At 43.5% G+C, this 24,446-nt stretch overlaps 2 protein-coding genes across 6 annotated transcripts in view; one reads left to right on the top strand and one right to left on the bottom strand.

Annotated features, from left to right (window-relative positions):
• Window positions 1–16,570, bottom strand: part of TTC7A (tetratricopeptide repeat domain 7A) — a gene marked incomplete at its 5' end in the record, with an annotated part of 166,584 nt that extends 150,014 nt beyond the window's left edge. For 3 of the 4 annotated variants that reach the window (XM_082302416.1, XM_082302418.1, XM_082302417.1), the window contains 3 exons: window positions 12,048–12,216; window positions 13,727–13,890; window positions 16,417–16,570. In XM_082302416.1, the coding sequence (XP_082158542.1) occupies window positions 12,048–12,216; window positions 13,727–13,890; window positions 16,417–16,570 (487 nt within the window). Of the gene's footprint in view, window positions 1–11,271; window positions 11,305–12,047; window positions 12,217–13,726; window positions 13,891–16,416 lie in introns of those variants that run through there. The other variant, XM_082302419.1, reaches the window with a different exon arrangement.
• Window positions 16,571–18,259: 1,689 nt separating this feature from the next.
• Window positions 18,260–23,582, top strand: MCFD2 (multiple coagulation factor deficiency 2, ER cargo receptor complex subunit). 2 transcript variants are annotated; one of them, XM_082302353.1, is made up of 4 exons: window positions 18,260–18,373; window positions 19,128–19,273; window positions 19,953–20,112; window positions 21,165–23,582. In XM_082302353.1, the coding sequence occupies exons 1-4, from the start codon at window positions 18,302–18,304 to the stop codon at window positions 21,294–21,296; spliced, it is 510 nt and encodes a 169-aa protein (XP_082158479.1). In that variant the 5' UTR covers window positions 18,260–18,301; the 3' UTR covers window positions 21,297–23,582. The 2 variants fall into 2 exon arrangements, with proteins under 2 accessions (XP_082158479.1, XP_082158480.1); XM_082302354.1 differs by lacking the exon at window positions 19,128–19,273 and having other exon boundaries at window positions 18,303–18,373.
• Window positions 23,583–24,446: the final 864 nt, after the last annotated feature.

Below are 24,446 nucleotides of genomic sequence, written 5' to 3'. Positions count from 1 at the left end.
CTGAAGCAAAAGACATCTTAGTGTGAAACTCAGAGCCCTGCCAACAGCAGCAGCCCCAGTCTGCAGAGCAAGGTTCCACTGTCTGTGTTCCTGTGCCCCACAGACAGGCCAGCCTGGCCAGAAGACAGTGTGATGCTAAGCTAAGTGCATGCAATAGTTCTACTCTAGTACAGGAAGGTAAGTCATTTGCATGAAGATACTGCATGGCAGCAGCTACTGCAAGGAAACAGGTTCTCACCCTGGAGAATGCCAGGTCATTCCAGGTCACTGTCCCTAAGCAGAGGATGCACTCCATTACTAGCACATGGCCTTCAGTCTAGTTCAGAAATGTGGCTCTAGGAAATTAATTAGCATTGAAACAAGACTATTTTTAAGACTTCAAACATATACATGTGCATGCTGACTAATCAACATTCATCAGAATACTAAACACTTCTCAGAGACAAAATTCAAAGGCACAATCAAACCATTCTAGAGATGATATTACAACCAGTCTGCCCTGCCAGCTAAGGTTTGAATTTGAGAGCACAGTCCTCAAATAAGCTATTCCATTACAGTGTCTTGGAAAGCAAAATGGCCCAAACATCAACAAGCAGCAGTTGGGATTAGGTTGACACAGGCAAGACCCAGCACCATGCATTATTTCTACCATAATTCACAGCAGTTTAAATAATTCACAACCTGGTCTTGACACTTATCTCTGCAGCAACTAAGCTATGATTTTTTCAGCAGGGCTTATTTGCAATGCAAATAGAGGAGGGGGAAGAAAGGCCTAGAAGCCCTTGGTTTTGAACACATTCATTCACACTGCAGCCCATGAGAGATAGGGATGAAGAGACACGTTTAGTTGTTCAAGAAAGCTGCATGTACTTCTTTCCCTGCTGCTTCCTATTATATAGGATTATTGTAAATTCCTGGCAATCTGTTACAATCTTGAGGTATTTTTCATGTAAAAGTCTCAAAGGTAGAAAGGCAGAAAATGCCAGTAACGTCAAGTAAAATTATCTGAAGACCTTTCTAACTATAAGCTGGGAATGAAGCTTAAAATTTAAGCAACCTATGAAGGCTGCTCAGTTGCATCAATGCAGAACTCAAGACCTCCTACTCCCCACTTTCTTACTAGATGCAATAAACCAATACTAACAATGTTACTCCATTATTATCAAAGCAAGAACTCTACCTGGTTAGACTTGTAATTACAGCTCAAGTGTATAGCTCAAATTAGGACAGCTTTTTGATCGAGTGGTTGTGAAGCCAGAAGGCAGCAAACACTCCCCTGAGATGCAGCCTCAGTCCCCTGCCCTCAATCGATGCTGCGTGGGCTCTGCATCACACTGCATATCTTATGCATAGCAGAAATCAGCAACTTTAATCCACAGACACTAAATCTTTGGAGCATACCCAGACCTGCTCAGCTGGCTGCTCTTAACCTCCATGGCACATCTTTTAACCTTTGCTTTAGCCTGTAATACAGTGGTGTCCAAAATTCTTTGATCATATTAAGTAAAAAAATTTTGATTGTGCACACCCAAACATATGCTTATACTTATATACATACATTGCTTTACAATCTAGTTATTCTATATTTAAGTGTTTATTTTTTCAAAAACACCTGCTAGATTACATGCTACTGACAGCCACCTGTCACCAGAGAAAAGGCCCGCAAATTCAGAATACCTGACTTTTTGTAAAAGCAAAAAGGCATAATTCACCCTTAAGTCTGACAACTATTTTAACCATTTTGCCAGGAACAACCACTGAGCTTTGGTGTGTACAGATTTTCATGCTCACTCCCCAACGCACTACAAACTAGATTCTATTTAAAAGTCCTGTGTTAATAAAGTTAACCCCACTGACACCATCCTACAGCACTTTGTGCATTTCTGGGCCCCACTGTGCTGCTAAGCAGTTCTTTGTGTATTTCATTTTTAAACCAGAATCTGGCAAGGTGTTTCTCCAATGGTACCTTTTTTTTCATATTTTGCTTTTACGTAAGAAAGCTCAAAAGAGGCTTCTAAAAATTTAAGTACTGAATTGAGTGTCATTAGACTTCATTGATTAGATCCAATTAGACTGTCACTGCTCTTACCTGATTGAAGAGCTCATGCTAATAGTGTAAGCTCTGACATTCTTATTGTTCACTTGTGCTCCAGTTTCTACTACTACTTGGAATCCACAGGTTTTTGACGGAATCTTTAAGCTACTTGTCTATTTCGTACATGTTAGTTTAATAAGAACTAGACAATATAATGCATAAATCCACTTAACTAGGCACAAGTGAGCTGCAACATATGGAAGTGAATATGGAACATACGGAACTACTGAGGATGGCCTTCCACAATGTGAAACACCCTCTCTTTTGGAAGACACTTTTGTAGGCTCTACATGACACAGGACCCTCTGACATACAGACTAAGTGAGGGCACCACTTCCAATAAAATACAATAATCAAGATTTATTTCAATGTGGGGTGCTTTTTTTTGCTGGTGGATTTTTAAAGAAAAAAATAAACAGAAGTTATAATACTTTTCTTCTGCACCACAGTAGATCATCTTGCTTACCCCCTGGGGCACATGCACCACTTTGGGGACCACTTCTATAACGTATTGATTGTCCTGGTATAAGAGGCCACCTCCATTCCATGACACCAAGATACATCTACTGGAGCAATGCTCTGAGGCACAGCAAAGACAGGGGTGATCAGCAATCTCTTACAGCCGCACATCTAAAGACTTTTGTCAACACCATCCACATCCATAAACTGTCATGGCATACTGCAGAAATTACATTTTTTTCCTTGGTCTAAATACAACAGGAAGAAACGGAAGAGAAAAAATGCAAAGTGGAAGGGGCACAAGGGGAGAGAGATGGCACTGATGACCAAGTACTAGAATTTGTTCAGCTTGAGTTCACCTGCACCACAGTTAAGCAGCACCACCAGCAAGAAAGTTCTTTTCTAGCTGCAGAGTCACTGGATCAGACAAGCCCTAGAATCCTGTGTTCAATTTTTTGGCCCCTTACTACAAGAAAGACCTTGAGGTGGTGGAGCATGTCCAGGGAAGGGCAACAGAGTTGGTGAAGAGTCTGGAGCACAAGTGCTATGAGGAGCAGCTGAGTGAGCTGGGGATGCTCAGCCTGGAGAAAAGGAGACTCTCTACAATTACCTGAAAGGAGGGTATAGCTAGGTGGGGATCAGTCTCTTCTACAACGTACCAAATAACAGGTAAAAACAAGAGAAAATGGCCTCAAGTTGTGCCAGGGCAGGTCTGGACTGGCTATCGGGAAAAATTTATTCACTGAAAGAGCAGCCAGGCATTGGAACAGGCTGCCCAGGAGTCACCATCTCTGGAGGTATTTCAAAGATGTTTTGCTGTAGTGCTTAGGGATGTGGTTTATTACTGGATTTGGCAGTGCTGGGTTAATGGATGCACTTCATGATCTTAAAGGTCTTTTCCCATTTAAATGATTCTATGATTCTATGTGTATTTGGGAAGTAGAAGAGAGAGAAAGGAAAGATAATTCATATTTTACTATGCTGATTCCTATCAAGCACTCAAGACAATCCTACTTAAAGCTACTAGAACAGACAGAGCCTGTGAGGACTAACAGGCTTGTTGCCCTGTCACTTAAAAGATAGACAGACATTTGAAGCTTACTCCAGGGCAAACCAGCACAGAGAAATCTTCCCATAGCCACTGGACACATACCACGCTGCACAACACAGCCTCAGCATGACACAATCTAAAAGCTACATCTGTATTTGTTCTCTTCTAGTGAAAGTAAGTGTAGCATGCTGTCTCATGTAACCTAACAAAAACTGGTCCCTTGCCTCAGAAAAGCATGGGCAAATAATCTTCCATCTCCTGATGCTGCTAACCCCACAGCTTTAGAGAACTAAGTCATAGTGCAGAAGGTGGAGAAGGTTTAATGCACATGTGCAACCACCACCTACAACTATGTGTGGGGAAGGGAGCAGAATAACTAAACTTTTCCATCGCAGAAACCAAGTCACATTAACAAAAGGAACCAGAAGTTATTCCCTTTTTCCACTTTCCACATTTCAGTAATCTGCATTTAGTGGCCTGCATCTAACTCTTCTCAAAAGTCTAACACTCACACTGCATTTGTGCATAGCTGACTATGCTAAACAAACTACTGCTGAAAAGGTAAACCATCTGATCCAACAGCAGAGAAAAACTCATGGGGCACAACAGAAAAGCCTAAGAGCATCACAAACACCAAGGCTGGGCTTGGCAACTCTTTCACATCCAAGCAGGAAAGCAGTGGCACCACGGCACACAATTCACCAACATGCAACAGGTTAAAAATCATCACTGTCACAATGTAAGGGCAACTCCAGACTCTTAAACTGCTTTTCTGAAACCCCAAATAAAACATACTAATACTAGGTCCTTTTATCAAGACAACAGCATCTACAAAGTGGGGCTTTTGCCTATCAGCTACTCTGATACCAACATGAATTAACAGCATGCTTCCTGTCTTGCTGTCAGAACTGTGAAAACTAGCACTTTGAAGTGCATACCAGGTACAGAAAAAAGTCTCCCTCTCTCTCTCTCTGATGTGGATTAACATTTAAAAGATGCATCTTTTGCCAAGCAAAAGTGAAAACAAGTTCTGCCAATGTCTTATTTTAATTTTAATGTTGTATTGTATCATATATCCTTTTGGCTGGGACTCAATTTTGCTATTCAGGCTCTCTTTGAAGGAACCCATCTCCCACAGATCTCAGTCCTCAGAGAGGCAAAAAATCTCAACCTTTTGTCATCATCAGAGGATTCCAGCAAAGGAATTTGTGCCCTGCCCCTGCCAGACCCTTAAAAAAACAAAGCAAACAAAACAACACACACACAAAAAAAAACCCAAAACAAACAAACAAACCCCAAAAAACCACAAAAACAAACCACACCAAAAAACCCCAAGCAAACCAAAACAAAAAAACCCAACACAAATTCTTCTCTTCTACTTGTATCCCACTAAGTTCCACTTAGTCAGAGCTGCCAGTAGAGGAAACAGCAATGAAGTAACAGAGACAACTGCAAGCAAATATATCATCCTAAAAGCAGCATTCAGCTTAACAGTTGCATGCTGGCAAGTGTTAATCATCCTCATGAAGCCCATTATCACTGAAAAGCTATACATCAGTATGAAAAAAAGTGAAATCAAAGTTTTAGGTAACTTTTCCCTTAACTGTCACCCAAACCTACCCTTTTCTCATCTCAATTTTGTGCCCAGTATAATTCTGGTTCTTCATGATCAACAAGCTTTCCTGAAGACACTGAAGAACAGTGGTGCTGTCCTTAGCAAGGTTCTAGCTGCCCCTCTCAACACTTTAATGAACTCAAGTGCCTCAGCCAGCACCATCACTCCCAAGGTGGGCAGGTTCCAGACAGCAGCGAATTGGGACCCCTGGGAAGCCAGAACATATTACGGTAACAACCCTTCCACTTTAAACAGTGGAAATCTTTATAGAAGATTTAGAAATTCAAGTGAAGGCCTATGTATGGTACACATGCTACAATGTCAACAGTGCCTAAACAACACGATACCTGACACTGAAACCAATGGAGAGAGACGGGGAGGGAATTCAGGCTCTTAGGATTTTTCCCCTGCACCTTTCAACCTGCTGCCCATTTCTGCTAAATGGGTACATCATAGCACACTGCCCTCAGCTCAGACAGTAACTGCAACGCAGGCAGCATGAAGACTCAGCTTCTAGGGAGGGTGGGGTCAGCTGTGCTGCAAGGAGGACAGGAAGATCTGTTCCCTCTTTTTTTAACCACTAGCAGATTTGAGTACTTTCCTTGTAGTCATGTGGCTCCTAAACAACAATACAGAAATGCAGCATCTTTATCTTGACATGGGTAATTAAAACAACTTTTACTTTTCTCCATTAGTTTCTAGAGAGAATATAAAGCAAATTACTTACTTGAATATGGAGAAAATGCCATCAACCTTCCGTTAATCCATTTTCTACTCGTCTCAGTGGACAAGATAAAGCATGTTCTTACATAGTAAGATACACACACACACACACAATCTCTTTTTAGGTATTACAGCAAAGTTTTTCTTAAGGAACTGCAAAAATTCTTAAAAATTATCCTGTAGTAAAGATCTCAAGCACAAGAGTGTGTATAACCACTGGGAGGGTTTTTTGGCATACAAGAAGTGGAATAGTATTCCAAACATTGTTTGCAGAAAGGAGAAGACATCCTGAAAAATGCTATGCCCTCTGAAACAAGGAACAGACTCAGAAAGTGCACGTACAGCCCATTAAGAGGCTTATAAAACATGACCTGAATTAAAAATGGTTCTGGCAAAAAGAAGTTAGAAGTGTAAACTCACTTTCAAAAGAAGATTATGAAATAAATTATGACTCTGCAAAACTATATGATCTTTCTAAACTCAATTGATCTGCACTTGAAATTGTTCAAACTACTGGTACTCAACATCATTCCACACAGTCTGTATTCCAGAATACTCCACAGTTTTCATACTACGATCTCACTTACCAAAACTAAGTGGACAAAAATCTCATTCCAGAGAAGCTAACAGGAAACTCTAATTAAAAGTAAGGCTGCTTAAGTTAAGCCAATAACACACAGTAACCCATTAACGTTATTTGAGTGGAATAATCCTTGTACCATGGGATCAGCAGCATTTAGTAAAGAACAGAACTAGCAAAGTTATTAGCTTAGGATCTGAAATAAGAGTTCGATGAAGCACTGGAATAGTCTTTAAAATAGAGGTGTTCTCTTGCAAAGAGGACAAAAATTAATAAAATAAACTTTAAAACCCCACAAACCTTAGCTTTCTCCCTTTCAATTCTCTCCACCATTTAGTTCAATGAACCAACACTGAACTAAAAAAACCAAACAGGAAAGCTTATTTTTCCCATTTTAATCAGCGAATTAAAAAACATGTACACATGACAAGAAATGTATCAGCTCATGAGAAACACTGAGTTAAAGAAATTCATTTATTAAACTGAAAATTCTTAATCAAATTCTTTAGAGAAGAGGAAAAAGTAGATTTCTCAGAATACGGCTTTGCAATAAAGCTATCTTTGACTCTACATTTTATTCTAATTTTCAAACAAAAGCAGCTGAATACAAATCTCACCTAGGAAATTAATCATCATATAGAAAACTGTATTAGAAAAATGAATGACACACAAGCAAATGTCAAAATTAAAAGACTCCAATTAAGCATATGAACAAGTGCGTGATACATCCTTTGATTAGCTAGAATGAACAACTTCAATACCAAACTCTTATTTACTGAATGCAAACCTACTGTTTTTAACAGTAGTGCAAGCCAACAAAATAAGAAACTAACTAAGCAGCACAATCACAAAGAAGTTTAAAACCGCTTATTCAAATTTTGAGGCTTCACTTGGTCAATTTAAAACCATGATTAAAACCAAGCAAATAGTTTTCAAACCAGGCAAGTAGAAGGTCAGGTTTTCTGTTTATCTCTGTATATCACCATTTTCCTTTCAGAACACCGTAAGAACCTCCAAACAACCACTTCCAGTATTAAAAACCCAAGACAATTATTTAACACGGGGAGAAAGCAGAACAATGTCATTCCAAGCATATGGAACTCATTACCACTGAATTTCTGGAAGATACAACCACAAGAGAAACAGGAACACACCTAAGCTCAGCAATTTGTCCTAAGACCAAACAAATGCAAAATAATCCACAACAAGCTGGGCTGAACCCAGGACACTGGAAGTAGGATCCAGGCTGTTTATCATTATCAAACTCAGGGAAAAAAACCCACGTGGTAGCTTCAAGGTTTTGCTCTCAGAAATACCAGTCACAGCTCTTAGGAGAGCTCTAAAGATCAGTGACTCAGTCCAGCAGTGTTTGTCTCAAGATCTTTCTTATCTTTGGTTTTTCAAAAGTGTCACACCACAGATCTTGAACATCCTGAAATGACTAAAATGGGTTCAAGAACAAAATATAGGTAGTTCTGTACGTTGACACAGTCTCATTTCCTCGTAGATAAGACTTGTGGTTGGATATGTTACAATAAAATGCAGACTATGATCAAGGCTTCTTACAGACATGTTACATTATCACCTTATTCTCCTCCACATATTTTCAAAGATTTTTAAAAACCAAGCTCTCACTGCAGCCTTTTGATAAAATGATGTCTTTTCTAAAGTTAAAAATAAACAGAAACCAGACAAAAAAACCAAAACAATTTAGGAACAGATTTACAAGGGATAAATCTCAACTTAGTCCACAGTCTTCTCTCACAGTCACCAAAGAGGCTGTGTTGTACAACACCATTCACTTCAATTGTGTCACACACCATTTAAAGAGGTGATGAATCACCCCAGAATAGCCAACTTCTGACGCTACAGAGAGTTCAGACTCAAGCTGCACAACTTAAATCCACCCTGAGTTGCCAAATGGCCAATAATAGCACAAAAATGACTAAATTACAAAAATTACAGGATGGACTGGGTGAAAACTAAAACAATAGGCAGTGAGACTTCTAAAGCTTTAACTCCCTAGAAATCCATTTAGAAACTAGATACCATGTGCAATCCTATGCTATTGCTGCACAAATTTAGATAGGTAGCTATCTCCAGGCTACCCCACTCCAGGCAGAGGAAGTCCCGTGCCTGGCCTGACAGACCCAGGGAGCCCCTCAGCACAGGGCTGACTCGCCTTGCAGCAGCTCTGACATCCCTGACCACAGGCTAAAGCCCCCTCAGATGTCACAAAGACAGGACCCCGCACACAAGCCCTGCCTGAGCCTCCATCACTCGGGCTGGCAACAGCCTGCCTCAGTTAAAACAGCTCTCATTGTGCTCTCAGCAGCACAGCAAACACTGCCACATCAGAGAAGCCTCTTTCTTGGAGCTGAGGTATGCTGAAGCCCTGGCTAGAGCTACACTTACTAGAGCTTTGAAAGGGTTAGGCAGTGACCTAACCTACTGCCAGGAAGAATTTCTCCTTGTGAAGAGAGAGATCTCTGCAGAGTTTCTGCAGTAAGCAGAACAGAGGGAAATCCATGGGCTCTGACAGCTACACACTTTGTTCTGAAGTCTTTTTTGCTTGCTTGTTTCAAATGGGCAACACCAGGTAACAAAGCCACAGTGTGTCCCAATTGAATTAGAAGCAAAGTTTACTTACTCAATACTGGTTTAACGCAACACAGAGCTTCTTGCATCAGAGATTACCAGCAGTAATGTGAACCGAGCAGAGGAAAAATTTTAAGGAGGGACTGACTTCAATGGAGGATGGGGAGGAAGGAGACAAGTACAAACCAACCACCTATTAACTAACCATAGAGGTTTAAATTAGTCATAATGAAAAAATCAAACTGTTGTCAGAGTTCCACTCACAGCGCCCACAAAACTCATCTCCTCACAATGCAGAGATTTAGAAACAGAACAGGAAGCAGCAGTCAGATGAGAAACTGAAGAATCCTGCTCTCTCTGCCATTTCTCCTGTGACTTGTCAATTGCACAAGTCCTCAGACCAATAAAGAACTTCCATGTTTACCTCTTGATACTCACTTTGTGTGGAAGTTTACTGAGAAGGCAAGCAAGAAATTTTTTCCCTGCTCAACTTCTGTAGTCCAAACACAAGGGTGCAAATCCATACTGCCTCTTACCATAATATGAACCCACTACATGCTATGGACCTCCAGAGAAAGACTCCAGAGATTTAGCTCAACATCCAACCTTCAGTGTTGCGGAGGTTAAAAGGTGCTCTAAGGAAGGAAACTTGGTTTTGCTGGATTTCTACAAGCAGCTTCATCTGTGCAACTCCTCCCAGTGCATCCCACATCCTTCTTGTTAATTTTTGTTCATTTCCAACATTAAAAGGATAGGTGTCAACATTAAAAATATAAGCCTTTGATTTGACTTTTCTTTCTTCCATGACCATTTCTTCCATTTCTTTCCAGCCTAAACCTATGCTGCCATTCAGCATACAGGCATAACTCAGCAGTATTAACTACACAAAACTGAGGCAGTTTCAAGTTCACACTACGAGGTGATACAAAGTTCTGCTGCTTTAACTAATGCTGGGTGAACAGGGAAATTCTATTAAACCAACTGCTTTCTCCCTTTTCTGAAAATGTGAACAAGAAATTAATAGGGGAACCTAACTTCTGCCTTGAAGTAGACAGGACTGTGGCTTTTCTGAATATTTGCCTAAATGACCCCTGCAAAAAATTTTACTACCAGCAACATTCAAGAGCATCTTTAAAGAACATTTCATATTGCATAAATGGCCAATAGTTCAACCAAAGGCAGTAATATGGCATGGATCAACATAATTTCTGGAGAGATACCAAATTAAAAAGGGGAATAAGAAAAATCTATAGCATAAAGTATCAATGAATTTTAAATAATTCAACTCCATATTGTTACTTGCCCTGCAGAAGCAGCCTGGACACACGTGCTTTAAAATGAAAATTTACATCTACATTGTTATTGCCACAGCTACCTGCACAAAGTGCTAACATAGGAGTGGGAGGTTGAGGGAACATGGCATGAGGGAACAGTGATCCTAGTGAGTGCCCTCTCCAAATTCACCTGGACTCCACTCTGCTGGACTTTTTTCTGCCAGAAACTTTGGCAGAATACTGAGTGACTTACTACACCCTTGATATCTTAGCTAATAATAATCACGGAGGATAAAGACTGTGGAACTGTAACAGCACAGAGGTTGCTCTGCAATGGCAGAGGCTCCTACGGTTTACAGGGGCAACACAGTATTTACATTCCATGCTAAACCACACAGGGAAAGAAAGCAAAAAAACTGCCTGATGCTCTGAGGCAAACACCTCCAATATCTTCATGAGTAAGTTAGGTAGCCACCACAACACAAGTGGTCTTATAACAACAGTGCTATTCCATCAGTTTCCACTCACACCTCCCCAAGGGTCATATCCACTTCCCAAAGAGGACAGTGCATCTCCTTCAGACTCTGGAGTGCACCAAGAGTTGCTCTCAAATACACTGCTGAGAATGCATTGGCAGCTACTCACTTCTCTGGGCCATGCAAGTGTCAGTGTGAGGTACAAGTAAATTAGTCCTGCTTCACAAAAGCTCATTAATGAAGCAGATTCGATCAGTACCACAGGAAACAAAAATAAAAGCAAGCAAAGCAGCACAAACAGGGTTTCAAAATAAGCAGAATGACTCAAATTATTATCAGTAATACTAGCAGCCCAGTCAAACAGTATTTTGGGTTGATTTGGTTTCACTCTTTTACATACCAGTTGAAGGTATCTGATCATCAGAGTTCTCATTCACCTAATTAGCTGGTGGACATGCTGAAAAGAGTAGAAAGCAGTAGATAGGTAGCAGTACTTGAGCAACATTTATAAAGGAACCGAAAGCGAAGGAGAAGATTACTGATCTTTTTCTCCCCCCAAGTCAAAAACTGACAAGGGTCTTCCTTTCCCCCACTGAAAAAGGAAATGCAATTTCACTACCCACAGAGGTAGTTTCTAATTAGAATCTCTCAAACAGTGCAATGTCTGTAGAGTTACAAGGGGAAGGAGAGATTCCTGTTTGTACATAAGGTCTGATACTGTGTGACATGCATTGCAAAAATATACTACCTGCTTTGAAAGCACATATTCTGTTAGTCCAAAGTTTAAAACTTGGAGACATTGTCCGTGTTTAATTCACAGAAATCACTGAAATGTACAAGTAGATGAACTCTTGAGAAAGCATAGGCCCCAATTCAGCTGAAGGCTTGATTTAGATTTTCCCAAAATGGACACACATGCTCAAGCATGTAGCTGACTTACAGCCAAGAGTTACCACAAGATTTCCAATTTCAAGCTTTTCTTTACAAGCCAGCCAAGTTTAAAAACCATGGACTAAGACTCCATAATGCCTTTAAGTTTAAAACTACACAGACCGTACCCGGTAGGATTTTCTACAGCACACATCTTTACCCTAATCCTGCTCTAACCAAATCACTTGGAGAATTAGCTTCAACCTAAAACCAGCTTATTTCAAATACACATCCATGGTCCTTTACCTTTAATCACAAAGGCTTCAGTTATCAAACGCAGCATGTACAGAGGTTCATCTTTGGCTGAGACGTCATCAAGTCCTGCTTTTGCATACATGCTGATGGCATCTCTGTAGCATCCCTCCACATAATGAAGCTTTCCTAGGATCAGCATAGCTTCTGTCATATACTTCGGCTGAAATGGAGCAGGGAGAGAGAAAGTGTTTACAGGAAGAATGAAGTACTCCATGGCAAATCAGGCAGGTACAGAATGCCTTCCTGTCACAACTGCAAGGGCTAAGCTCATGAGAGCAGTAGGCAGCGAAGGTCAGGCAACCACTTTGGAGCTCAGTTTTGAAATACACAGTTTCTAAGCCAACTCTCTGGTCTCAACTGACCTGCTCTATCGATTCTCCAGCCACACAGAGTACATAAAAGGTTGGCATTGTCAGAATTACCTACACACACACACACACTAAGAAAAACCCCTGCTTTTAAACTAGGCAGTAAACATCACTTTTTAGACAAGTGCTTCCCTGTCCTCTGTATATTTAATTAGAGAAAGCTCCCAAATTTTCTTCAGTTGTCAAAGAATTTTTACACAACAGTGAAAAAACAGAAGGCACACCTAAGATTTGTTTCGTTTAGGGACTGAAAACGTGTAACAGAAAGCTCTGTAAAACACATCTGTTCAGATCCTTTGGAAAGCATGAAAAGGTTCCCAAGCCTTCATACCCATTTTTTTTAATACATACAATCAACACTGCATGAGTAGCTAAGTCACCACTAGCAAAGAAACAGTAATGGCAATTCTTGCAGCCAAACTAAACACAAAGAACTGGAAGAATTCAGTAGTTCTGACTGTTAATGGTGCTAAACTATAAAGGAAGAGGGTTGGACAGACTCCTCTTCCTTACTCCCTCCATTTTATTTTCTAAATAGGCTGACCTTGCTCATTGGAAACTAACACGGTAAAAGTACAATATACATTTCCAACCTAACTAAACTAGCCTAGCAATTTCAGGACCACAAGTAATACAAGTCTAGAAAAGACTGCTGTAATTCATTTATATCTAAACCCAGTTATGCAAATGTGTGTCAAAGGACACCAACGCAGCAGCAGCAACTATCAAAGCAGAGTATTAAAACACTCTTGAAGCTCTGCAACTGAGTTGACAAGCAGCTACCAGCCAACACAGCCAGACCACAAAACAAAATAAAAGCATTACTTCGCTGACAGACACTGAAAGCAGCACAAGGCTGTAGTCCTGGACTCACAACACAACCCTAAATTCCTGACAGCAGCTTGTGGCACATTTTTCTCCAATCAGGAGCTGACCAGTTGTGCACAATTCCCTCAGATCAGGAGCAGCAGGAGGTCACTCAGCTGTGCAGGCCTGACAGCACCCTTATGCGGCCACGCCTCACCACCCAAGAGAAATTCTAAATATTTATCCTGCTTCTTTCCAGTTAAAGACAGAATAAACAGGATATGTCTCTGTAGCACATAATTTCTTTGCATATGAAAAAGCAAGTCTCACAAAGTAAGATTCTGCCAAGGGGAAGTACCATCCCTTAGTATCACCTATAATACAGCACTGTACATCCATGGACATCAACAGCAACACCCACAACCTGTATCAGACTAATAATCATATGAAAGAAGCATCCAGTTGGCAGGAATTACAATGATAGAACCCACTTACTCTTAGTTTCCCTCTGCTTAAGATATTGGTCAGATACTGTTTAGCTTCACCCAGTTTGGGCTCACTCTTCTCTGACAGTGGAATGGAGTCCTTCAGTTTGGCAAAGTTTTCCTTCAAACATTCTTCCAGCAGAGCCTCTGCAAGCAGCATATTCCCATGGTCCTCTGAAAGCACACACCAACCAACAAAAACATTGCTTACTGCCATACTGATGACACACAGAATTCCAAAAACAAAACAACACACCTTTGAGAAACACAACAAACTCAAATGATGGGATAAGGAAGAACTAATAGACAAAAAAAAAAGTTCCACTAACTTCTATCTAGTGGAAATAGTACGTTTTGTATGGAAAAATGAAATAAGTTTCTTGTAACTTGAAGATTTTCCCTTAATCCTTTAATTTTTGGCAGCACCATTCCTTCTTACATTGCCATGAATATAACAGTTAAGAATTTTCATCACAAAACTCACTTTCAAAAGTATAAGATCAAACTTTGCAAACATTTCAGTGGATGCTTTTTATTTACAAAGGTACAAGCATGAAATGAGTGCTTTAGACTATAGAGAAGTGATAGTAGTAACTGCATCAGAAACTTGTACAATTTTCCTGAAAGTACACAGAAAATAAATTTAAAAGATTAATTAGACTCATTCTACACATCCATTAACACACAAGGATTGATCCTCTGCCATAACTAATATGGTACATAAAACTCTTTCTACATTAAAATGCATGCCTGTTCACAGTTCCACAGAAGACAAACAGAGGTAGCAGCACCGGATACAGCATGAAGCATCATGCAATGTGGCAATCAAGTGCTGAAAAAAAAAGTTTCATCTGCCAGAGCACTTGGAGTTCTTACACAATGGCCCAGTTCTGCAGTTGCTTCATTCGTAACAACAGTACCTCCTCCATCAGCAGACTAGTGAGTCAAGCAGGGTAAGGAAATCTTTGAACATCAAAGAGCCAAGCCCTATATTTCATACATATTCCATGTTTCAAAGTCCAAAATTCGAGAATAAGTGGAACACAGTAGTGTACCTATTTCTGTATTTTCAGTCCAGGGGACATCTTATGACCAGTTTTTACCTATACACTACATATAGCATTAATAATCAACTGTGTGGTCGTTTAGACTTTTTTGCTGCTGTGGCCTAAGTGTTCAGCTGCATATCAAATTATAACCATAGCTCTTCCTGCTCGTTTGCAGGTCTGCAACTTGCATAACCAAAGTACAGGTACATAAAATGGAAAGTGTAAGTGTTCCACTGTACTCCCCCCCAAACCTGCATGCAATCATTTCTACACACTGAAGAGCTTTCAGGCAATCATTAATCTCTTAACCAAACTTAAGGAATTAGGTAAGACCATACACAATCAAGAAATAAATATACACAACCTCAAAAAGCAAATACTACTGTTAAATCCCATCCAGACACACAATCATTTCTAGAAGCACAAAACCTGCTGAAAGAAGCTCTGCAGCAATAACAAAGCATTACACTTTCATAACTAGCAAGTTATGATGACATAGCAGCAAATTAACAAATCATGTTTTTACAGCAATCATACTGCTGTTATACCTCTTAATTACAAAGGAAGAAACTACTGTGAACTCTTCAACTACTAATGCCCCCAAAGTGCATGGTGATCTCTGCACCTGGGAAAATGCAGCTGAAACCTGACTAAAGTTCAAAGGTTGGCCGTGTGGTTCTCAGCACAGGGTTCGATCTGCATCATGTACACCCTTGGAAAGCCTCAAAAATAGACATGTACTAAACTATCTACATCTCCCCCATCACGGTTCCCACCGTGAAGTTTAAGGCACCTCAGAAAGCTTCAACTCTAGGGCCACATTCTGGACACACTCCTCTAAAGAAGCAGGTTTATTCCTAGAAGTAGCTCTTCTAACTTTAGAAGCCCTTTGCACCACTACCGTGGGTAGGATCAGGTCCTGTTCACAACTTACTTGCTGATCTCACACTGAGTAAGGCTGCCTCACTTTTTGCAAGAGATTTCATTAAAAAAAAAAAAAAAAAGCAAAGCAGCGTGTTGTAACAGGAAAAAAAAATACTAATACATTTGCTATTTATGAAACTTGTTTTACATGTGAAAGGCTTTAAGTAAAGCAGTGCCCCTCAGAAATGGAGTAACACAAGGACACCCACCCAAGAACAGCGCTGGGCAGGGGGCAAGAGCGAACTAGCACAACACGTACAGAGAAGCTGAGGAGACACCTTTCCAAAGGGAGTGGAAAGGGCTGGCTGCACCCCGGGCGGGCTCGGAGCGGGGCAGCCGCCACCTGCGCCCGCTGCTGACCGCGGCGGGGGCGGCATCCCGAGCGCTCGGCAGCGCTGACACGACGAGGAAACGCAGCGTGATCTTGCTGCGCGCCGCTTCCTGAGCTCCCGCCGCCTCTCCCAGCCATCCCTCCTTCCCTCCGGCTGCGGGGCCGGGGCGCAGGCACGGGACGGCAGACGACGCCCCGCAAGCCGGCGCTGCCCAGCCCGCTCCCCCAAGCTCGGGAGCCGGGGCAACCACAGCTCCCGCCCACGCCAGCGCCCCGACGCGGGGCTACCGAGCCTGGGCGGCGGCAGGGAGCGAAGAGCCGTCCCTACGGCCGCCCCGAGCCCGGGCGGGTCGGTACCGGCGGCCGCCCCGCCCGCCCCCCGCCGCCGCCGCTTACCGGCGTCCTGCGCGCCCCTCGCCGCCTTCGCCTTGCGCGGGGCCCGCGGCGGCAGCAGCTGCTGTGCGAGGTGGCGGAGCCGCCCCCATTGCCCCTCCGCCCGGCACCGCTCGATCTCCAGCTTCACGTGCGAGTGCGAGCCCTTGGCCGCCATCTTAGCGCCGGGACGGACCCGCCCCGCCCCGGCCCGCGGGGAGTCCCCGGCGGCAGCGCCCGGGAGGCGCCGGCGGGGCCGCGGATCCGCCAGGTGCCGAGGGGCGGGGGCGGATGGGACGCCCTGCCCGAGGGCTGCGACGTGGGACGGCGAATCAGCCATGGCCGCCACTCCCTGACGCCTCGCGCCTGACGCCCGGGCACGGAGCCGCGTCCCGAACCGGCGGCCGCTGTCGCGGTACCGGGGGTGTGGTACCTCGCTCCCTGCCTGGGTGAGCGGGCCGGCGGTGCTGTTCCCCCACCGCCGCCCTCGGAAGTCACCTGAAGCCCCGGGCTCTCCGCTGGTTGATCACCACCGCCACTGCCCCCCTCCAGCAGCAACTTCGGCACGAAACACCCGGGCGGTGTGTCAGGAACGGGCCAAAAGCCCCCCCTGGCTCCCCGAGGCCGAGGTTTGCTCGGGGGTTATGATCTGCGAGAGGCCAGAGCGGTGCCTGTGTAGGCGTCGAGTATGGACACAGCGAGACCTGTGGCGTGTAGTGCGAGGGGAAATACAGAACGCACACACCTTATAAACTGCAGTGGGCACCGGGGAGGGGGCACAGCAGTTCCCACTCGAGCAGCAGGGCAGGAAACACGGCAGTCCTTTGTGGATGGGGCTAGAGGGAAGCATCTGGAGTAGGGGTGGCCGGGGACTGCCCTAGGAGCAGGACACACGCTGGCCCTCACTGCCACCAGCTCCGCCATTGCCTTCCTTCTCGGTTCTGCCCACGGCATTGGAGGGCATCCCTCCAATGCATCCTCTGGGAGGGAGTTCTCTGGATCAAAAGCCGGGGTTGTCGAGACCCCACAGCACCCAGAATGGGTTAGGTTGCAAGGGACCACAGTGGGTCATCTGATCCAAGCTCCCCTGCTCAAGCAGGGTCACCCTAGAGAACATGGCACAGGATTGCATCCAGGCAGTTCTTCAATATCTTCATTGATGGAGAGTCCACAACCTCTCTGGACAATGTTCCATGCTCAGTCACCTGAACAGGCTGTTTCTTGTTCAGATGGAGCTTTCTGTACCTCAGTTTCTACCTATTTCCTCTTGTCCTTTTGCTCAGCACCACTTGAGCAGAACCTGGCTCCATCCTCTTGGCACCCCCCCCCCCCGCCTTGTATACACTGTATAAGTGTATATATATATATGTGTGTATATATATATATATATGCACACATTTGCATACGTTGATAAGGTGCCCTCTCAGTTTTCTCTTTTTGAGATTGACCAAGCCCAGCTCCCTCAGCCTTTCCTGGTAAGAGAGATATTCCGGTCCCTTAACCATCTTTGTTACTCTCCACTGGACGTGCTCCAGCAGCTCCATGTCTCTCTTGTACTGGGGAGCCCAGAACTGGACACAGCGCTCCAGGTGTGCCTCACCAGGGCTTACCAGAGGGACAGGATCACCTCCCTGAACCTGCTGGCAGTGCTCATCCCGGCGCACCTCAGGACACCGCCGGCCTCCCAGGCCACAGGACACGCTGCTGGCTCACGGACACCTTGTCGCCCAGCGGCGCCCGCAGCCCCGCGGTGGGCGGGGCGCTGCCGCACCTGCGCCGCCGCGAGGGCTCCACGTGGAGCTCCGGGAGCGGTGACGTCGCCCGCGGGGCGGGGCGGGGCGGGGCGGAGCGGCGCGGCCAATGGGCGGCGGAGCGGGCGGGGCAGCGCCGGGTCAGGGGTGATCCCGGGATGGTGTCCCGGGAATGGTGTCCAGCCCGCGCCCAGCCCGGAGCCCGCGGCACGGCGGGGACCCGCCCGAGGGTGCGTAGTCTGGCGGCAGCGGGGCCTCTCCACCCGCCCCGACAGCCGGTGCTGGAGCGGGGGTGCTGGGGCCTGGGCGGGGGGCGGCGGGCCCAGCTCCATCCTGCTGCGGTGGCGCTTTCTCGGGGATCCAGCCGGGCGGGGAGCCGGGGGTGGGAGACCGGCTGGCGGCGGTGGAACCGGGGGTCGCTCCAGCTGGGGCCGGGAGCAGATCAGGAGCGGAAGCCACCAGCCCGCGCCTTGGCTGCTCTCGGCCCCTCTGAAGCTCTGTACGCTGTCACCTGCCCGTGAAGTGCGCACATGCATGGCTGCATGGCGTCTTCCAAGGCGTCTGCCCCTTAGGGAATTCACTCGTAATAGAGCTACTAATTACATGGAGCCGCTTCGATACCGTAAGCGACCTTTGCTCCCATAGCTGTGGGGCAGGTCTGCCTGAGGCAGGCATGGTAGCTTGGTTGTCTAGAAGGTATATGAAAACCCAAGCATGGCTAAGGTGTGCGCATCTCCTATGAGGGAGAAAAAAAAAAAAAAGAAGACATGATCTGAAAATTACTGCATAATCCCGTCAAATAGGGACCCTCATAAAAACTCTTAGTTGGAGCTCTCTGGCTCTCTGCTTGCAAAGTTTTCAGTGCAGCAGGTTCTCCTATTCCGAGACTTAATGGGGTTGTTTCTAAGCAGTCTCTAAATCTGCCGAAAGTAAATTGCATTTTTCACCTGTTGTTTTTGGGGGGGGATGTTTTCCTTTTTGTAGATCACAATGGCCCAAAGGATGTTTAGAACACGTTTGCTATTCTGCTTTCTGGCTGCATTCTTCATCTCTGCCCTAGCTGAGGAACACGTAGGAGAGAGTCAACATCCAAATATTCGCCTTGATAAGAATTTGGTACAAGATAAAGAGTATGTGTTCCATGTTCTAAAAGCGTAAACTTTACTTCTTAATGATTTCTTATCTCTAAAGTGTTATGCGAGTTGGACTTAAGCCTAGGGCACCCTGTTTTCTCAGAATGTTGTATAACTAGCTAAAGCCAGATATGAGACATGCTTGCTTGATAAATTTGTAGAGATATGAGACCTGGAAAGGTCTCTCTGGAGCCTTCAGCCCTACTTATGCTATAAAAAATTTTTTACAGAAATCTTGCTTACCCATATCAGCATACTTTAGACAAAATCATATTCCTAACAGGTAGAGTTCATTTTCTCATTTGATTCTTCATAAATGCAGAACAGTTCTAGCAGAAAATAAAACTCCCTGGAACACTTCATGGTTGACTGAGAAAGATGTTCCTGCAGTTCCTGTGCTTTGGAAGACAGCCAAAAAGAGATTTTGGGCTCTGCTTCAGTTGTTTTGATAGCCTGCTAAGTAGGCCAGAAAAAATAGAAATAGCTATCTAAGGTATTAGAGGCCTCTACAGCCCCTGTAACAAGCAACCTTTGTGCCCCCTTTATCTTAGTATCAAACTGTAGTTTTTAGTTGTCCAGGGTACTTTTAGATGTACAATATTTGATCAAAGACTAAATTTGCTGTAAACAGAACATTAAATATTAACTGATGGAAATGTTGTGGGTTTTTTCATAGACACATCATGGAACACTTGGAAGGTGTTATCGAGAAACCAGAATCTGAGATGTCTCCACAAGAGTTGCAGCTCCATTACTTCAAAATGCATGATTATGATGGCAATAATTTGCTAGATGGGTTAGAGCTTGCTACTGCGATCTCACATGTCCACAAAGAGGTAGGTGTAGTTTTGTAAGGGCATATGTGTTTGGAAACAGTTCTGACTCTAAAAGCAGCAGAACAGTTGCAACACATCTTCAGTGCAGTTACAGTTTTGCCTGAAAATGAGACTTCTTCTCCTGATAATTCTGGTTGAATTTGTAGAAGTACATTATCGCAGCTTTTCATGTCACATTGCAGTTTTTAGGAAGTTTCCATTTTGGTTTAAAGTCTAGAATGAGGAAGGGCTCCAGAGTGAAAATTATTTTACAGAGGGCTTACTTTGGTAGGTAGGGATGGGGAGAAAGGGAAATCATCCAAAATGGGGCATTGAGGGTAGACATATCATGTGATACGACACTGTTTTCAACTTCAGACTGTTACTGCTGTGTATACACAAACTATGAAAAACCTCTTGCACAAAATTTGTATTAGAAGAACCTGTTATGGTTTGCCTCTTCCTAAACTCAAATTCTCTTTCCAGTCATTAGGAACACAATAGAAACACACTACCTCATATTAATGTTCTGAAAGTTACAACTCAGAATAGCATAACTTCCTGCTAATAACCTGTGGCAAAAATTACTGAGAGGAGAACAGAGTGATGACTGGTTGTTTCTTGTGCAAAGGCACCTCTCTGTGTTCCTATAAGGGGTGTTACTAAGAATTTTACTGACTTTGAGCTACAGTGCTTAATTTTTTCACTTCTCTTTTACTGTAAGATGTTTCTGTACTGTATAGAAACTACAGTGGCTGTACTACATCAAGATCCTAATTAAGCATACATCTATTAGATGATTGTCCATCATTATAGATTGTCCTATTCAGCTTTTGGAACTTCTGGCCAAGAATATTGACTGCAGAATGCTTGTTCTGAAGTCCAGAGAACTTTGACTTCAAAGCTTCCATCTGATGAAATTTGCTTATATTGTTACAAATGATTACATAAACCTTAGTGCCAAATTAGGCACCAAACATGAACACCTTAAAAATTAGATGTCAGTAATCTGTCATATGTGCCACTAGATGGGAGAAACTGCTGAACTGTTCAATGGGGTTTTGTTTTTGTAGGAAGGTGGTGAGCATACCCAAGCAATGAAGGAAGAAGAGCTGATTAGTCTAATAGATGATGTCTTACGAGATGATGACAAGAACAACGATGGATACATTGACTATGCAGAATTCGCAAAATCACTGGAATAAGGGTTTGTTTCTCCTTCTAACCACGTGAAAATGTGAACCAGTATAATGTGATTCATTACTGTCTCATGTCAACCTCTGTGCTGTGAGAAGGAGAGGTGTACCAGTTCCAGCTGAATTTATTTGAAAGTTCTGTGTGTTAAGAGGCTGGCTAACTTGGAGTGAGAGCCATGTTTGACTAAATGTAACTGCACATTTGAATGATGCACATGGGAGTGTCAACAGTACTCACACAGGGTACAGCTGACAAACTCATAAGTAGCTCCGTATGAATACTAAATAGAATCATTAGCATCTAAATTTCTGGGTTTCAGTCATTGGGTTTTATAGTTCTTATTTGCTTACATCTTCTATTTAAAATTACACCTAGAAAGCAATAAATGATTACTGCATATAGTTGTATTCCAAGGATAAATGTCTTCACCTTCTCTCTAATTTACAGGGAAATCTGCAGATAAGTGCAGGAGCTTGAAACAGCAGTTGTAGGGGGAAAGCATTTGAATGTGGGTTACATTTCAGTTCCACATGACACCATATGGACTTAAACAGTCTTTGAATAAATTGAGTATTGTTAAATATATGTACTTCCTAGCATACCCTTACATATAAATATATATACATGTTTTTCAATTTTTTGTCCTCTACAAATTTACTTTTTATATCTTAATTTACTGATTTCTTTTTCATCTACCTTCCATGTTTTCTTAAGAAAATGAAAGTATTTTTATTACATTTATATGTTGTGTTAATGCTGTATAGCATTTGCTAGAGTAGCTTCTGCTATCTCATTTTGAATCATAGAATGGCCTTGGTTGGAAGAGACCTTACAGATCATTCAGTTTCAAGACCCCTGCCATGGTCAGGCACACTTTCCACTAGACCAGGTTGTTCAGGTGTTCCTTGTCCAGGGCTAGGTCGTCTACAGCTTCTCTGGGCAACCTGTTCCAGTCCCTGTCTACCCACCCAGTAAAGAATTTCTTCCTAACATCTCATCTAAACCTAGCCTCTATCACTACATACTTTTGTAAAGAGTACCTCTCCATCTTTCTTGTAGGCTCCCTTCAGGTAATGGAAGGCTGCAATTAGGTCACCCCAAAACTTCTCTTTTCCAGGCTGAACAATCCCACTTCTCTCAGCCTTTCCTTGTAGGAGAGGTGCTCCACACCTCTGATCATCTTGGTGGCCTCCTCTGGACTCTAACAGGTCCCTGTCTCTCCTATGCTGGGACCCCAGAGCTGGATGCAGTGTTCCAGGTGGGGTCTTAGCAGAGCAGAGGGACAGAATCCCCTCCCTGGCCCTGCTGCCCACACTGCTTTGGATGTGGCCCAGGACACGTTTGGCTTTCTGGGCTGTGAGTGCTCATGGCTGGGTCTTGTCCAGCCTCTCACCCACCAGCACCCCCAAGTCCTTCTCAGCAGGGCTGCTCTCCATCTGTTCAACCCCCCCGCCTGTGTTGATACCAGGGTTGCTCCACTCAGGTGCAGCACCTTGCACTTGGTTTTGTTAAACCTCATGAGATTCTCATGGGCCCACCTCTAGAGCTTGTCCAGGACCTGGATGGCGTCCCATCCTTCAGGAGTGTTTTGAAGGTTACATTAACAGTAAACCAGTTTAATATTAAAGCTTTTGTTCAATTTGGGTTTTACAGTATTAGCCAGCAGGAGTGAGCAAGTAATGCTGCCTTGTTAAGGTTTAAGTTCATATTCCTTGACACTTAAATTACGGTATTACTTTCACGAAGTATTTCATAACTTAACAGTTTCAAGCTACTTGAGTGTTTGCAAATCATCATGGCTCTAGGAATGTTTTCACTCTCTTGACTCAATAGTTGATAAATCAAGCAGTTTAAGGGTATTAGAGCAGTGATGTATTGCTGTGTTATTGATGTTTGGTGACTGAAACATAACTGAAATCTTAAATTGCATTCAATGATTATTCATTAATAAAGAATCTAAATGTTAGCCTATTTCTGTAAATGTATAAAGAGCTATTTTCTATACAAAATTATTCTTATACAAGAGAAACACATTTGTAAAAGAAATTATTTCCTCTGTTTAAATGTTTGTGCAATGAAGCCTGAGTGTTGGATTTTTTTTCCTTGTACTAATTATTTATTTTGAAATCTTTGTGGCCAGGTTTGTGCTGGTTGTACAAGCAATAAAATTAAGTTGGGGTTTGTGCATGCTGATAGGATACACAAGGCTGGAAGTCCTAGTAAGAAATGTACCTCATTTGCTGATGTGTTTTTAAGCCCATCTCTCTTACTCACAGTCATCTTATAAGAAAATTCTTTTAGTTAAACCTACTTTTTTTTTTTTTTTTAGTCTGTTCTGAGGCTGAATGATCTGGAGTGAATGTTGAATCAGAAAAAAGTGTAGGATATGCTAGTGGCTAAGAGGGCAGAAGAGGTTAAGCTGCTCAGCTTTGAGCACTTAAAGCAGGTTGCCTGTAGCCCTGTCAAGTCTTATATGCTTATTGCTCTTGTGGTTTAACCCCAGCTGGCAGCAAGGGACCACAGAGCTGCTCGCTCCCGCTGGTCAGATGGCAGAGAGAATCAGAAGGGTAAAAGTGAGAAAACTTGGGGGTTGGAATGAAGACAGTTTAATAGCTAAAGCAAAAGCCCTGAGTGCAAACAAAGCAAAATAGGGAATTCCTTCACCCCTTGCCATGGGCAGGTGAGTGTCAGGAGAGCAAGGCTCCATAACGCGTAACAACGGCTTGGGAAGACAAATGCCATCACTCCGAATATACCCCCTCTCTTCCTTCATCCCCCTTAGCTTTATACGCTCAGGAATATCCCTTTGGTCACTTGGTGTCAGCTATCCTGGTTCTGTCCTCTCTCAGCTCCTTGTGGCACCTCTCACCGGTGTGGTGGGATGAGAGGGTAGAAAAACCTGGCCTCTGTGTAAGCTCTGCTCAGCAATAACGAAAAATCCCTGTGTTACCAACTCTATTTTCAGCACAAATCCAAAACACAGCACCATACTAGCCACCGTGAAGAAAATGAACTCTTTGCCAGCCAAAATCAGCACAATACTTAGGGCTCTGAGTTTTAGGTTTATTTGAGATGAAAGGGCATGGCCAAGGAACTGACTCTTGTGCATGGTTTTCTCATCATGTGCAACCTCCTCTAAGTCCATTTAATATACATCT

Source organism: Coloeus monedula (assembly GCF_965178545.1).
Source record: "Coloeus monedula genome assembly, chromosome: 2".
NCBI classification, from domain to species: Eukaryota; Metazoa; Chordata; class Aves; order Passeriformes; family Corvidae; genus Coloeus; species Coloeus monedula.
This window is presented reverse-complemented; position numbering and strand designations above follow the sequence as displayed.

Excerpts from the sequence above, each read along its gene's own strand:
- MCFD2 (XM_082302353.1), top strand. The coding sequence starts at position 18,302 with ATGGTGTCCCGGGAATGGTGTCCAGCCCGCGCCCAGCCCGGAGCCCGC. Across the intron at positions 18,374-19,127 it reads CGGCGGGGACCCGCCCGAGG|ATCACAATGGCCCAAAGGAT; the intron begins GTGCGTAGTCTG and ends TCCTTTTTGTAG. Across the intron at positions 20,113-21,164 it reads TCTCACATGTCCACAAAGAG|GAAGGTGGTGAGCATACCCA; the intron begins GTAGGTGTAGTT and ends TTGTTTTTGTAG.